Source organism: Talaromyces stipitatus, genomic scaffold, assembly GCF_000003125.1.
Source record: "Talaromyces stipitatus ATCC 10500 scf_1105507295555 genomic scaffold, whole genome shotgun sequence".
NCBI lineage: Eukaryota > Fungi > Ascomycota > Eurotiomycetes > Eurotiales > Trichocomaceae > Talaromyces > Talaromyces stipitatus.
This window is the reverse complement of record NW_002990116.1, coordinates 3,151,067-3,166,205: the sequence shown is the minus strand read 5'-3', so window position 1 is coordinate 3,166,205 and position 15,139 is coordinate 3,151,067. Positions and strand designations below refer to the sequence as shown.

Below are 15,139 nucleotides of genomic sequence, written 5' to 3'. Positions count from 1 at the left end.
ATTTGGATTTACAGCACAATACGATTTGAAGATGCACCGGGTTAATTCTCACGGGGAGCACGTGAGACTCTTTGGCGTTGCGTTTTTATATCCCGGACGGAGGCGTCGCTGGGGTAAAATGAGACCCTGGAATCAGTATTACATATAAAAAAATGAAACACGAGTTCAATCTATACGTTAATATTAGATTAATATTGGTTTTGAATGATTTACACACGTAATTGCCTCCTTGGTACGCTCCGGATGGGTTTATGCTGTAAATCATCACATATTGGCCTATAGGTGCGACAAGAGCGTCTTAAGGAACCGACTGCGCCGCGAGCTCCTGTTAAATCTATACAGATTTACATAGATATATGAGTCCTACAAGATCATTGCAGTTGTTGTCGTCAAACCCGTCGAGTTTGGTTTGAGGTGCTTGAATCTAAAATAGATATCCACCAATATTATATACATATTGTATGGCGCTCGACATATATAGCGCAACCTGAGTTATAACACAATTTTCGCCTGTCTAAATTTAGGTGCTTATAGCCAGGGTTTACTGACATGTATGGGCTTCGACGAGATGGGAGTGAGGGAATGACCACGTCGTGCCTATTGCTAAGAATATGGCACAAACAATTGCCGGTATAGATTCAGATACGATTTTATTCCACATCTATTTTTGGTTGATTACGTTGTCCTCTTTGAAAATAAGTGCCCAGTTTCCCGGCGTGAGTCCTAGCTGTTGATTTTCTTTTGAGTGCAGTAAACAAGCCCAGCATAATCAAAGGCCATAACGACCGTTGCCCTCCAAGTCGCTGTGCTAAATGCGTCTATACTTCTCGTCGATCTGAATCAATGCCCCCATTCCCTCACGCTCATATACCTCCGAATCCAAGATCAAAACAGCCATCAGCGTGGCTGGCTTCGTAGGACTAGCATTGTCGCTGATACGGTGATGGCAACCGGGGGCTTCATACCACGAACCCCCTGCCTGGATCACCTTCATCGGGTCGTCGTTCATTTTGTTCAGAAGAGTGCCGTCCACGACGTAGGCCGAGACTGAGGCGCCGCCGTGTCGATGAGGAGGAGTTGATCCATTTGGAAGAAACTCTACGCGCAGGCCAACGATTGTCTTTCCAGGGCAGTTGGTGAGTTTGTACGAGTAGACAACTTTGATGGTTGGCATGGGACGACTATAGTGCCTCGATTAGCATGAGTCGTATAAGGACGTGGAAGACATACTTCGGATCGTAGGTTGGCTCTTCCATTTTGCTCAATCAATGAATTGATAAACTCAAGCTTCCTTCTGTTAAGCTGTTCTATGCGTTGGCTAGTTGGTGCCCCCGTCGGAAAGTTGGCGATATTTATACCGCAAGTACCCAGGTTGTGCCAACAGTATAGGCACTCATCACTGAACAGAAATAGTCCCAGTGCGGGCGTGTCTTTCAGGTTGTACGCCTAGGGAATCCCTTGATGCCACTGTTGCTGTAGGGGATACCCGAGACGCCTATTCGGTTCGGGCGGATATTATAGACATACAGGCAACAACCTCATTGATTGCTAATCACCTGAATGTAATCCGTATTGGCCATACGTCCAATCTATTTCCCAGTCTTCAGCATAGTCGAATGGTCAGACGAAAACGCAGAAGAGAACATGGTAAAGGAACAGTCCCGAAAGGATAGGTTTCAATAGAGGCATTTTTGGCTGCAAGACAAGTGTAGTCTACACCAGCGTAACCGTAAATCACGAGGCTAACGTGGAAAGGAATTGATCCTGTCTATTAAACGAAATAAGAGCACTTCTCACTAGGTTGATGCGTGGAGTACCAGTTGTGGTGCATGACACATAAGCAGTGTGGATGTCTGCTAATCTGTCAATTCCTGGCTTGAGATAGAGCTGGCCGACTTGCCTTGCCAGAAGTCACGTCTAAGAAAGATAACCTGATCAGTCGGGCTGGTTGGCTAGAATATAATGAGGCCTCAAAAGGCATATGAGCGATTAATGGTGTATTTAAAAGTGAAATAACAGTGCGAGGGCCTGATATATGCTGTAACCCTAAACCTAAATCAAGGACGATTCGATGTCTCCGCAGCGGAATTAGGTCAAATGCATGATATTACTTCCACGGTTCAGTCTTGATAGTCAGGAATTGTATTGACAGCCGGATGAGCAGGGCTACAAATCATGTTGTTTGGCTCTGCTTCAGTGAACAAATTGAGTCTGATTGACAATTTTGACACTCATCCATTCTCCTATATATGCCTCAGTATTCAATCTTACTTGTCGTCATATAGAAAACCTCTAGCTATAACATCCCCTTCTGAACCTGCTCCTTCCTCTCCTCCCACACATTCTTCCCAGAACACGAACAAACCATCTTGTCATTATCCCATACCCCAGCACTCCTCGCAATCACACCAACAATCGTATCCGCATCCTCAGCTTTAAAGGGGCCTTCCTTATTCTTCGAGACGACCATACTGCGTCCAATCAATTCCCAAATCGCCACTGGTTGATCAATCAAGACATTCCCTTTACCGGCATCATTGACATTGACAACTCCAAACACCCCTCTTGGCTGCGGTTGCTGGTCCGGTCCAAGTATTTTATTCTTGACAGCTTCCCATATACCACCCGTAGACTCAGCGCCACGGGATATATCCCCCGCCTCTCTAACAGTAGCCCAATATTTCCCCGGCGAAAGGCCGTTTATAGTAAGATCAACCAATGTTTGCGACTTAGAGACTTGAATCATTCGCGCAAGACCGCGAATCTTTTCGGGGACAGAGGTATTGTGTGTTTCGAGGATGCATACAGCAGCGCTATTGGTGCCTCCGCTTCCACGCAGGATTGCGTCTCGTCCTGTGCCCTGGATGGCGGCGACGATAGAGCTGGGTGCTGCTGTGCCTTCGACGAGGACGAGTTGGTCTTGGAGTCTGGCTTCTACTTTGGTGATTCCTATTCTATTTAGTTAGTCACTTCGGGGATGATTGGGAGGCGAATGTACCTGGTAATTTCTGAATGGATCCTGAGACGTCTTGTACGCATCCATCGCAGGTCATTGGGACCTGAAAGGTCGTCTGTCCGGAATTAGTAATAAACAATGCGAATGTGACAGAGTACATACCTGGAATGGTTCAATCATGGTTGCAATAAAATATAATATGAAAAGATACAAAATTCAAATCAAGGAGTCAGAAAAGAAAATGAAGAATCCGTAAATTCCATGATGTTCTGACAATAGAGGGGTGATTGTTTGATTGATTTGATTTGAAATCGATTGCGGCCTCGGCATGCGGTCATCGGAATAAAGTCGACTAATTCTTCAGTACGTAATCACGACGACGACGACCACCACCAGAAGACATACATCACTCAATACGCGCAGGACAAAATGTCATCAAAATCGAGATGGGCAGCAGAAGATCCCGAGGAAGAAGCAGCAATTGCACAGCGCAAACGCGAAAAGGAAGCAAAGAAACGCGCCAAAGCTGAGAGGCAGCGCCTGGAAGAGCAGCAAAAACAGGCCGCCGCAGCAACAGCAGCTGCCACTGGCGCTTCAGAAGATGCACGACCTACGAAACGAAGACGTCTATCAATTGACGGTAAAAGCGCATCGCCTGATGCAGCAGCAGATCGTAAAAAGCTACTCCGCTTCCCGAGCACTGAATGGGCGCCCTGCAGACACGTCGACAACTACGAACGACTAAACCATATCGAAGAAGGATCCTACGGCGTCGTCTCGCGCGCCAGGGACTTAGCATCTGGCGAAATTGTTGCGCTCAAGAAACTGAAGATTGATAATGCGCCTGATGGGTTTCCCGTGACGGGTCTCCGAGAGATTCAGACATTGCAGCGAGCGAGACATGTGAATATTGTCAATTTAAGGGAGATTGTTATGGGGAATAGTATGAAGGAGTGCGTCTATCCTATCTCTTTATTGCTATTCAACTGAGAAGTCCGAGATACAAGATTATTGACTATATTCAAACTCCCTTCGGCGGGAGTTCTGATTTTGTTTGATATAGTGTCTACCTAGTCATGGATTTCCTAGAACACGACCTCAAAACCCTCCTCGACGACATGCCCGAACCTTTCTTACCCTCCGAAATCAAAACCTTACTGCAACAAATCTTCTCCGCCACCGAATTCTTGCATGCCAACTGGATTCTACACCGGGACCTAAAGACGTCGAATCTACTTCTAAACAACCGCGGCGAAATCAAATTAGCGGATTTCGGCATGGCGAGGTATTTCGGGGACCCGAAGCCGGCGCATTTGACGCAGTTGGTGGTGACGTTGTGGTATCGGTCGCCGGAGTTGTTGTTGGGAGCGGAGAGGTATGGTGCTGAGATTGATATGTGGAGTGTTGGATGTATATTTGGGGAATTGTTGAGGAAAGAGCCGTTGTTTACGGGGAAGAATGAGGTTGATCAGTTGGCTAAGGTACTGCTCCTTTCTTTTATACTCTCAATCGATATGCTATATAGGGAACTGGGCTAAATGAGTACAGATATTCGCGATAACTGGACCACCAACGCAACAATCCTGGCCTACTTTCCGCTCCTTACCAAACGCCAAATCTCTTCGTCTCCCTCCTTCCTCTTCCTCTTCTAATGGTTCAGCGACACCTCTCCTTCCGCGCTCCCAATTCCCGTATCTCACAAATGCAGGTTTGAACCTTCTCTCATCCCTACTAGCTCTAAACCCATCCTCGCGTCCCACGGCAGCAGAATGTCTACGACATGCTTATTTTAGGGAAGATCCGAGACCAAAGGCGAAAGAAATGTTTCCTACTTTCCCATCAAAGGCCGGGCAAGAAAAGAGGAGGAGGAAGGAGACGCCTGAGGCACCGAGGTACGGGGAAGAGGCGCCAAAGTTGGATTTTGCCGATGCTTTTGGTGGTGCGTCTTCTACTGGAGGGAAGACTGGGGCTGGATTTACGCTTAGACTAGGATAAGTATCTATTGAAGAGGACTAGTCATATACAGCAACTAATAGAATACTCATACTCTATGAAAGAAAGAAAGAAAGAAAGAGAGAAAGAAAGACTGCAACCAACATACACACCGGAATGGTGGATACTTCAACAAAACGATATTGGCGAAGCCAGCGAAAACGAAGGACTCGTATTCCTCGACCCAATCGGGCTTTTCAAGGAAACCGCATTCTTCCGACTCGATAAACCCAACAGTTCCGCTGACAATGACCTCATCGTATGACTCTGTGATGAAAACGATCTGAAAGAATGCGGCGGCTGGTTGCTTGGGGTAGGAGTGCATGTCCCGCTCAAGAGTGACGTGGGCGATAATCCTGAATCTGCTGTGGGTGCTCGAGTAACGCCGAGCGCATCGAGGTTGGATTGTGAATAGAACCGATTTGGGGCATTGCTGGCAATGGACACAGTGCGCGACGGCGCAGCATGAGGGTTGGTGTCTGCTGCTAACGAAGCCGAAATACTTCTGAACCTGTCGAATGAAGCCGTACTGAGATACCTCTGCGAATTCCGACCAAGCGAAGCATCACTCGTATCCAGACTCGGAAGCAGGATATTTGGACTGAACGGCCTGAAAGGCGAAAACGTGTTGCTTTGCCGAGACATGTCGAGATATAGCCGCGGTGGAGAGTTCTTGTTGGGATCAAGACTAAAGTCCATACGTCTCATGCTGAAGCCAAACTCGGAATCGATCTCGGCTGTTGATGCAGAGAATGATGGATGCGTATCGGACTTGTCGATCTTATTTACCGAATATGATGCATGTGGAGATGAGATCGTTGCGCAAGACGACGTGTTGCACGAGAGTAAACCTGTCGGGGCAATCGTTGCGTCTGGGGGCGAGTCCTTGCGCCGAGTGCTCTTTTTGAGCCGGCTGGTCCAGGCTTTGAGTCTTGACTGCTTATCGGTCTGCACTTGCGCAGAATGTACTACATCGCTTGCTCTTGGCCAATTGTCAGATACGGTCCGTTTTTCAGAGACAGCAAAGGTCACACTCACCCGGTTGAATGGCCGATGGTCTGATATCTCTCGGTATACCACGATACGTCTGCATAAGACTTTCCTCTGAACCGATTTGCGACCTTCCTGAATAGTTTGGCCATGACGAGAAAGGTGTAAGAATACGTCGTAAGATTGCAGCAGGCACAGTGTGCTACTTATGTCAAGTACGATATACTTGAGTAGTTGAACGAGAGACGCGACGCTGTTGACGGGATTCCATCTTGCAGGCTGAGATGTAGTTGAGGTTGTCCATGTCGACGAGGAAGGAGCGCCCTGCGTGCCAGTTGTGACTGCCGTCAGCCACATCGTCCTTTCACTAGGAACAATACGGCACACTGCGCAACTGATCCTAGTTGAATATCGCAGTCGTGTCGAGTCTGCCATCCTCCTTTGACAGGTAACTCCATATCCTCCATACTCAGTCTCTCCATGAAGTACTAATTGGTATCTACTATGTAGACATCGGTATTCGTCGTGTCTCAATAATACCGAGCATTTATGCAGTTCGTCCAATCGGCGCGCGTTTATTTTTTGTTATCGGAGATGGCGATCCACTCATCGCCGTTTCCACAGTTCCACTTATCTGATAGTGGGGCAGATATCTATTCTACGAGCCTGATTGGACTGAAACATCGACTGCAAGCTTTGTACCTTGGCCTAACTGAGACTAGTCAGGGACGTCTTCCCTGATCGGGCGATAAACGGATCCACAATGGGGCATGATTTTCATTTGTGTATCTTACTACGATACGCTCGAGCGTTTTTTTGTATGATATCCGGCTACGTGGCTGCGGCGCTGTACGTACTGCTAAGTACCTATTGCATCATACTATGGAGAAAGGCACGCACAAAAAAAAAGAGAGACAATGGCGCCGACCGCCCAGCCCACCGATCTCGACGGTTGGAATGCACTAGTACATAACTGCGCCCAGTCCCTTGCAGTCTGGCTCTGTTTTCTTCCTGATTTCGGGTTTTCCTCTCGTCGACATCGTCCAATGCAGACATACGTCCAAGAAGATCAGATCAGAATATGCGACTTGGCTCTATCGGCGCAGGCCTCGCTCTCCTCGCTGCCCTCGCTGTCCTCGCTGCCCACGTGCACGCCTTGGCACCGCGCACCCAGATTGCCGAGGAATACGATTTTGTCGTCGTTGGCGGCGGCCAGGCTGGTCTCGTGATCGGAGCTCGTCTGTCGGAGATTGCAAATTATACAGTTCTCGTGCTGGAGGCAGGGACGAATGGAGACGAATTTCGAGAACGAATAGGCACGTACAACTTTTGTTATGCAACGGGCCGAATTGCTGACGTTTTGTGCAGATACTCCCGCATATTCCTACTACGAGTCACTATGGACGACACCAATGAATTGGGCATACTATACTGTGCCTCAATCCCATGCCGAGAATCGTCAAATTGAGTGGACCCGTGGTAAGGGGCTGGGCGGTAAGTACCTTCCCGAAACAAAGTTTGTACCCCAGACTGACGATGGGATAGGAAGTTCTGCGATCAACGGATTGTACCTGACTCGCCCCGGTAAAGAGGAGATCAATGCATGGAAAGACCTGCTAGGAGACATGGACGGGGCGGACAATTGGTCGTGGGATTCGTTCTATGCTGCAATGAAGAAGAGCGAGACTTTTACTCCCCCGTCGAATGAGATTGCTACAGAAGGGAACATTACATGGGACCTTTCTACTCGTGGTATTCAGGGACCGATTCAGGCAACGTATCCCGGCTAGTACGTCGCCTCGCTTTTCCTTACTTTGCTGTCTCACTGATAACTCGTAGTACCTTCCCCCAAGTCGGCGAATGGGTCATGTCTCTGGAAGCAATGGGCATTGCTAGTTCTAACGATATGTACGGTGGTGAGGTGTATGGCGCCGAAGTCTCGACGTCGAGTATCAATCCCACGAACTGGACACGCTCGTACAGCCGGACGGGATATCTCGACCCGCTCGCAGACAACGGCAATTACGACGTTGTGGCCGATGCGTTTGTCACGCGCATTCTCTTTGATGCTTCTTCTCCGTCGAATAATCTGACAGCAAACGGCGTGCAGTATACTCTTGACAACGGCAAGACAAACTGCACGGTCAAGGTCAAGAAAGAGGTGATCTTATCAGCTGGGACGGTTGGCAGTCCTGCGGTACTGCTCCACAGCGGTGTCGGTCCGAAAGATGTTCTTTCAGATGCTGGAGTTGAGCTGGTGTCTGAACTTCCTGGTGTGGGTCACCACCTTCAGGATCATTTTGTAAGGGCCTTTCTCAAGTACCCTTCTCGATTCAACAGATCAAACTGACTCTAGTAGAGCGCTACTATCAAGTGGAATACTAGTGCTGTCACTTCTGGTTCGATCTTTTATCAAAATCTCTCTGACAAGGTTTGCAGTTCTCACCATATATATATATATTTTTTATAATGGTACTGACCAGTTAGAACAACACCCTTTATCTCTCCTACATCGATTCAGCCATCGCCTACATCAATTCCACGCTGATGTACGGCGATAATCTGGACGCACTACAGAAGAACATCACCACTCAAATCAACCAATTCGTGCTGAACACGACTTACGATGCTGGTGTCATTGCAGGATACAAAGCAATTGCAAATATGACCGCAACCACAATCCTCAGTAGTTCTATCGGGCAAATTGAGCTCTTGTTCATGAATAGTGACTTAAACGGCGATATTGGTATCACTGCTGCTCTTCAACATCCTTACAGCCATGGACGCATATACATCAATTCCTCGAATCCGTTGGACTATCCCGTCATTGATCCGAATTATCTTGCTGTTTCTGCTGGTAGGTCTCTGTCTCTCTGAACAAAACATACCGACACAAACTGACCGTTCCAGACTATGAAATCCTCCGCGACGGCCTCAATCTAGCCCGCCAACTCGGCAACACACAACCCCTAAGCAGCTGTCTAATAGCCGAAACAATCCCCGGTCCCAGCGTCAAAACCGACGACGACTGGCTTGAATGGATCCGCGAAGCGACGGGGACAGAGTTCCACCCTTCATCGTCCTGTGCGATGCTACCCCGAGAGCAAGGCGGAGTAGTCGATGCCAACCTGCGCGTCTACGGTCTTGCCAATGTTCGTGTTGCGGATGCCAGCGTTGTCCCGATTTCATTGTCGACGCATCTTATGGCGTCGACGTATGGAGTCGCAGAACAGGCTAGTAATATCATTCGTGCGCACTACACGGATAGTAGGACTACAGGCACGAGTAGTTCCGATCCTGGCTCTGCGTCGTCACCGACAAGCAGTGCATTGGGCGCTGAAGGGACTACTGGGGCGATTAGTGCTCATACAGCGCCTTCTGGTGGTGTACGAAGCGTTTCTGCGGTATCCGCTTGGGTTGCTGTTGTGTTCGCTGCAGCTGTTTCCATTTTCCATTCCTTGCATTGAGACTCGCGCCAATATTTCCACCACTTGAAAATTTGGTTCACATACACATTTCACCACATATCGGCATTCAATGGCTTTCCATTCGACCACATTTACTTCTTACGACCAGCAATATGTATGCATGGTCAATCAACACCCACGAATTTATGATGCTTATACCTGTTTTCTCACTATCTATGGCGTTGTTTTCTTTTCGATATGGAGTCTTGTCATATTTTTGGGGAGGGGATTTGTATACTAGGAAAGCAGGCAGGAAAAGGACCCGGTTTGGAAAGACTCGATATACCACTGTCTTTGTTTCTTGTATAGGTAGTTAATGGGTGGGGTTGGATAGATATTAGATAGATTATTTATGACTGTAGAAATTCATCTGATATTGTATCAATGCTAATTCTTGTTATTGTGTTTAGATGTATTAAGTATTAAGCGCTATTTGTCTTTGATTTTGGCGAAGGCGGAGTAGGTGTTAAATTTAGATTTGGCCGCGCGCAATCCTCAGCTAAACAAGCCCTCCAACCCTTCAACATCCTCATTTTGGAATTTATTTCTCTGCATAGCAATTTTTTTTTTTTTTTTTTTTTTTTTTTTCACTTCTTAGTTCAGAAGACCATTTCCCTGGATCTGGTCATAACCTACACAACTTTCCCCATCATGGTCGCCAAAAAGGGCTCTGCCAAAAAAGCTGGCGCTCCATCATTCGACTCTATCATCGAGGCTGGTAAATTGCGCCCCCAAACCCTTACGACGCTGAAATGAACCTCATACCATGGGCTAACTGGAGTCAAATATTCAAAGAACGACTGAATCGCAAGAAGAAAGAGAATCAAGCTCTAGCAGATCAGTTACTGGGCAGTAAGAAGCGACGAGCTAGTGCTCCGGGGCCCGGGGTTGGGAATAAGAAGACACCGACCGACAGGAGCCTTGCGAGTAGGATTGGTGTTGTGAAGGTGATCCTCACGGTTTGTCAACCCTTATTGGCATCATTCGTTACTGACATTATGTTTATTGTCTAGCGCTCAGCATCGACATCCTCAAAACCGAAAAGTAACACATTCGCCGCTGCTCGTGCTACAGCAAAACAAACCACACAAACCAAATCTACTTCTTCACGTCGCTCACGAGAAGATCGCATGGTAGAAGACATCAATGGTCGGAAAGATACAAATGTGAACGTGACCCCTCGCAAACCGACAGAGATAACAATTAAGGGAACAGCAGCTACAGGCCCCTTTGTCGTCGTTGGCCGGAATTTCGCTCCGGGGACTAATGCCGCCGATATCGAGACTGCGATGGAGCCTGTAGCTGGACATATTGTTGGTGTTCATATTACGTCTTATACGCCGTATGTTAATGCGCAGATTGCATGTGCTGAGAAATGGGGTGCGGAGGCTATCGTGGCTCAATTCAATGGGCAGAAGGTTTGTAGATCAGATCTACAATCTTCGATCTTCCATGCTAACGCAGTAAACTTCTAGGCTGACGGTCGCGTCCTCTCACTCGAATATAAAGGTGCCGGTAACTCCTACTTTGGTCCCTCTGCTGTCTCCCGTTCTGCAACCAATAACTACGACGCTCTCAGAGAACAAGCCGATCGCGAACGTCGAGAGAGGAAGAAAGTGGCCGAGCCTCAGATCCAGGATGAAAGATACGGGTTCAGTGATTCTACAGGACAACACAGGCACTCCAACGGAACGAGCACTCGCACCAACCAACACAGCAATGGACTGCATAGCGATAAAATGATGGTCGATGCGCCTGCAGTACCAATCTCACAGCGTAACCGTGGATTTCGCTAATTGAGCGATTAGGCTATTAAGAATTCTTTGATGTATGAATAGTATATTCTTGTATTTCGTTGGAGTTATTGGGTAATTAGCGGCGCCATGGTATTAGATTGATCCTTTTGGAATGATAGGATGAACATGATTACTTGTGCATCATCTGGATTGAATTGTTGATCAGATATTCCATAATAAAACCTTGAGAAGAGAAATCACGTGTAAATCGCTGCGGAGAATCGATGCGGAGGTTGCGGAGAACAAAACTTAGAAAAGTCAAAACAATCTTCAACTTTTTTGACTCCCAATCGCTCGGCGCATTCTCACCGATTGACATTACAATAAATTGATATCTGCATATACGCGACAATGAACCATGGTCTAAGACGTGGAACGCAACACCTCACAAAACAATGTTGCAAACGCCTCTTTTCGCATTCGCCAACCAAACGCTATGCATCCGACATTGTCAAGAAAGAATGGTCAACACCATTAGCCAAGATCCTCGCTGATGCGATTCGAGTACATGCCTCCCTTTCCCATCCAAATTAGATCAAGTCTAATTAAGTATTGGAATATAGACGACCGGCCCAATCTCCATAGCAGCATACATGCGACAAGTCCTCACAAACCCAGACGCAGGCTACTACACCACACCAAGCAGTCAAAGCAAAACCGAAGTCTTTGGTAAGAAGGGCGATTTTATTACATCGCCAGAAATTACCCAGATTTTTGGAGAGCTGGTGGGGATATGGACGGTTACAGAATGGATGGCGCAGGGGATGCCGAAGGAGGGGGTTGAGTTGATTGAGGTTGGGCCGGGGAAGGGAACATTGATGGATGATATTTTAAGGGTGAGCAATATATCAGATAGAATATGAAGGGAAGGATGTGGCTGACTTGGTTGATGGTTTAGACGCTTAGGAATTTCAAGACCTTTTCGAAGAGTATTGAGAATATCTATCTTGTTGAAGCGAGTGCGCCTTTGCGGGAAGTTCAGAAGAATTTGCTTTGTGGGCCGGATGCGGTTCTTGAGGAGATTGATATTGGGTATCGGGGTATCAATAAACATACTGGTGCGCCGATTGTTTGGGTGGAAGATATTCGGTTACTGCCATACAGTAAGTTCTGTCCGGGAAGCTCATGTCTTGGAACAGCTGAAGTAACAGGTTGCAGATGATAAAATGCCATTCATATTCGCCCATGAATTCTTTGATGCCCTCCCAATCCACGCTTTTGAGTGCATTCAACCCACAGAATCTGAAGAAAAACAGCAACCGAAACAAATCATGACACCAACCGGTCCCCTCGACTTGGACCATACAAATCAAAGAAACACCAAGAATAGACCAACAGGCCCCCAATGGCGAGAATTAATGGTTGCACTAAATTCCAAGTCTGTTGTCGAAAACATCAAGGATGAACCAGAATTCCAACTCTCGCGCGCCAAAATATCAACTCCAAATTCTCTACTCCTCCCCGAGATTTCCGAACGATACAAAGCGCTCAAGTCTCAGCCCGGATCGGTCATTGAAGTCAGTCCCGAGAGCAGGATATACGTCGCTGATTTCGCGCGTCGAATTGGCGGGTATGCGCCACCATCAGAACCTAGACTACCAAAACGGAAACCGGGGGAAGTAGCCAAACAAGTTTCCCCTGGTGATATTCCAACAGCACCAATTCAGAAGAAACATCCATCAGGGGCAGCTCTAATCCTCGATTACGGCACAACATCCACCGTCCCTATAAATTCGCTTCGCGGCATTCGGCAACATGCCACTACCTCCCCCTTTGCATACCCAGGCCAAGTCGACGTCAGCGCCGACGTAGATTTCACTAGCCTCGCTGAAGCAGCTTTAGAAGCCAGTGAAGGCGTCGAGGTCCATGGTCCAGTTGATCAAGCCGAATTCTTGCATTCACTGGGTATCGCTGAGCGAGCGGAGCAGTTACTTTCCAAATTACCTGCTGATAAAGAGGAGAAGCGCAAGATGCTTCAGACGGCTTGGAAGAGATTGGTGGATAAGGGGCCTAACGGTATGGGGAAGTTGTATAAGGCTTTGGTTATAGTTCCCGAGAATGGGGGGAGGAGAAGACCTGTTGGGTTCGGGGGCGGTGTTGTTGGTTGATATCCGAAATTTAACAGGAGATGTATGATAGAAACATGTATAACTGTAGAATAAATGTAGGGTATCATCGAAATATATACAACTGCGTCCAGCGCATGTTGACCTTCACTCCATCTTTGTCCAAAAAAGGGATCAATACTCCCTCCAAATATCCTCAATATACTCCTCCGTCAATCTCGTATCATTCCCAAATTTTTCCTGCCACTGCACAAACCCTCCTTCAAGAATATATATTTCTTGTTTCTTACTTTCTTCTACCCCCAAGGTACGTTCACGTTCGCGCACGTAGCGTAATGCCGCGGACGGTCCTCGTTGTTGACTGAGAGCACAGTGGAAGATGACTTTCTCCTTGTCTTTGAGTGTGCGTACGAGTTCGGGGATGCGGTAGTCTAGGGTTGAGCTGGGGACCCAGGTTGAGGTGTGGATATGGCCGCCTACGTGGTCTTTTGTCGTCCAGTTAGCGCTTTGAATAGGAGTTTGATAAAAGATATGCTCACCAGAATCTCGAACGTCTATAATGGCTAATTTGCTCGGAGTGCTTGTGGACAAGAGTAGAGATGAGAGGACATCTCGACTCATGCGAGGAAGTGTTGCGATTGTGATTGAGGACATTTTCTTGTCTGCAATGACTTGTATCTTCCCAATTCTTGGCAAAAAAAAAAAAAAAAAAGTTACCAATTTATAATTATACGCTCTATTAACAGAAAATAAAGTGCTATGTTGAGTAAGAATAGAAACGATTCAAGGTGAACTGATATGGCGGAGCGGAGACTGTAAGTTCACGTGATCAAGAATTTCCGCGGTCTTCAATTTCCTAATTATCCGACATCAGTTAACTCTTCATCGGCCATTGATGCTCCAGCAACCAACACTTTGACACAAGTCTTACGACGAATTGAAACCAATTCGTCACGATAAATCAAGACATATATCATAAATAAATTGGCCCGCCATGGCGGTGCAATCCTCTCTCGCGAGATGTCTTCGCGCCTCGCCTTCAACCCTCATCCGTCCCATGTCTTTACCTATTCGAGGAGGACAATTCTTCCAATTCTCCCAAAGATCCGGATACGCTACAAATGATTCTGCAGACCGAAAACCAAGCTCCAACTCATCAGAATCTCAACCCACAAAGAAAAGCTCAATATTTGACGGGATGAACACTACTTCCTCCACTACTACAAGTGATATAACCAACGCAAACGCAAAACTATCAGAAAGTCTAGCGGCACTTCGCGAAAACGTGCAATACGTCACTCAACCCGTGCCTCATCCACGCGCAACTCGCGAATTTGTCAAGAGTCCATCGTCGTCATCGGCAGCAGATAGAGCTCACAGAGGTCTTGAACAGCAACTCGACAACCTCCTATCGCGGAGGGCAGCACCTTCCAGACAACAAACATCAGCAGCAGCAGCAGCAGCAGCAAGTGTCGTCGGTAGCATCGACCAGGCCGATCCCATCACCCCACCACGATTCCGCACCGTGCCCATGAAACTAGGCACAAAGCTCGGTCGACAGGTTTTTGTCTCCAATGATCGCGGCGTTGATGTTGCGGCTGCCATAAGAATGGTTCAGATCAATTGCGCTGTGAATGGGGTTAGGAGACAGGCTAATTTGCAAAAGTTTCATGTGCGTCGGGGTCAGAGGAGAAAGGATTTGAGGAGTCAGAGGTGGAGGAAGTTGTTTAAGTTTTCGTTTGATGAGACTGTTAAGAAGATTCAGAGGATGAGGGATCAGGGGTGGTAAATTTTCTTGTCAAGGGTTTTTCTGTGTATAAGTATTGGGTTTGAGAAAAGATTTGATGGGCTGAGGGTTCTATGTTCAGATAG

The 15,139-nt window shown here is 47.3% G+C and overlaps 8 protein-coding genes across 8 annotated transcripts, besides 4 other annotated features; 5 read left to right on the top strand and 3 right to left on the bottom strand.

Annotated features, from left to right (window-relative positions):
* Positions 1-808: 808 nt before the first annotated feature.
* TSTA_122650 (cupin domain protein) lies at positions 809-1,256 on the bottom strand (the record flags this gene model as incomplete). The annotated part of the gene is made up of 2 exons (XM_002482480.1): positions 809-1,181; positions 1,231-1,256. The coding sequence occupies 2 exons, from the start codon at positions 1,254-1,256 to the stop codon at positions 809-811; spliced, it is 399 nt and encodes a 132-aa protein (XP_002482525.1).
* Positions 1,257-2,211: 955 nt separating this feature from the next.
* TSTA_122640 (superoxide dismutase copper chaperone Lys7, putative) lies at positions 2,212-3,263 on the bottom strand. The gene is made up of 3 exons (XM_002482479.1): positions 3,119-3,263; positions 2,999-3,071; positions 2,212-2,949 (listed from the first exon to the last, which is right to left on the bottom strand). Exons 1-3 carry the CDS (start codon positions 3,134-3,136, stop codon positions 2,297-2,299), a joined length of 744 nt encoding a protein of 247 aa, XP_002482524.1. The 5' UTR covers positions 3,137-3,263; the 3' UTR covers positions 2,212-2,296.
* Positions 3,264-3,385: 122 nt separating this feature from the next.
* On the top strand, positions 3,386-4,991 carry TSTA_122630 (protein kinase (NpkA), putative; the record flags this gene model as incomplete). The annotated part of the gene is made up of 3 exons (XM_002482478.1): positions 3,386-3,909; positions 4,020-4,437; positions 4,505-4,991. The coding sequence occupies 3 exons, from the start codon at positions 3,386-3,388 to the stop codon at positions 4,949-4,951; spliced, it is 1,389 nt and encodes a 462-aa protein (XP_002482523.1). The 3' UTR covers positions 4,952-4,991.
* Positions 4,992-5,008: 17 nt separating this feature from the next.
* Positions 5,009-5,042: a microsatellite.
* Positions 5,043-7,019: 1,977 nt separating this feature from the next.
* TSTA_122620 (glucose dehydrogenase, putative) lies at positions 7,020-9,405 on the top strand (the record flags this gene model as incomplete). The annotated part of the gene is made up of 6 exons (XM_002482477.1): positions 7,020-7,269; positions 7,307-7,432; positions 7,484-7,727; positions 7,778-8,240; positions 8,426-8,795; positions 8,849-9,405. The coding sequence occupies 6 exons, from the start codon at positions 7,020-7,022 to the stop codon at positions 9,403-9,405; spliced, it is 2,010 nt and encodes a 669-aa protein (XP_002482522.1).
* Positions 8,386-8,409: a sequence feature (AT_rich).
* A 560-nt stretch (positions 9,406-9,965) lies between the features above and the next one.
* Positions 9,966-9,993: a microsatellite.
* Positions 9,994-10,026: 33 nt separating this feature from the next.
* TSTA_122610 (uncharacterized protein) lies at positions 10,027-11,347 on the top strand. Its single transcript, XM_002482476.1, has 4 exons — positions 10,027-10,123; positions 10,201-10,352; positions 10,419-10,823; positions 10,881-11,347. Exons 1-4 carry the CDS (start codon positions 10,057-10,059, stop codon positions 11,199-11,201), a joined length of 945 nt encoding a protein of 314 aa, XP_002482521.1. The 5' UTR covers positions 10,027-10,056; the 3' UTR covers positions 11,202-11,347.
* Positions 11,348-11,552: 205 nt separating this feature from the next.
* On the top strand, positions 11,553-13,309 carry TSTA_122600 (DUF185 domain protein; the record flags this gene model as incomplete). The annotated part of the gene is made up of 4 exons (XM_002482475.1): positions 11,553-11,705; positions 11,765-12,037; positions 12,100-12,304; positions 12,360-13,309. 4 exons carry the CDS (start codon positions 11,553-11,555, stop codon positions 13,307-13,309), a joined length of 1,581 nt encoding a protein of 526 aa, XP_002482520.1.
* Positions 13,170-13,924, bottom strand: TSTA_122590 (uncharacterized protein). The gene is made up of 2 exons (XM_002482474.1): positions 13,807-13,924; positions 13,170-13,752 (listed from the first exon to the last, which is right to left on the bottom strand). Exons 1-2 carry the CDS (start codon positions 13,919-13,921, stop codon positions 13,442-13,444), a joined length of 426 nt encoding a protein of 141 aa, XP_002482519.1. The 5' UTR covers positions 13,922-13,924; the 3' UTR covers positions 13,170-13,441.
* A 337-nt stretch (positions 13,925-14,261) lies between these two features.
* On the top strand, positions 14,262-15,056 carry TSTA_122580 (uncharacterized protein; the record flags this gene model as incomplete). The annotated part of the gene is made up of 2 exons (XM_002482473.1): positions 14,262-14,493; positions 14,536-15,056. 2 exons carry the CDS (start codon positions 14,262-14,264, stop codon positions 15,054-15,056), a joined length of 753 nt encoding a protein of 250 aa, XP_002482518.1.
* Positions 14,713-14,735: a microsatellite.
* Positions 15,057-15,139: the final 83 nt, after the last annotated feature.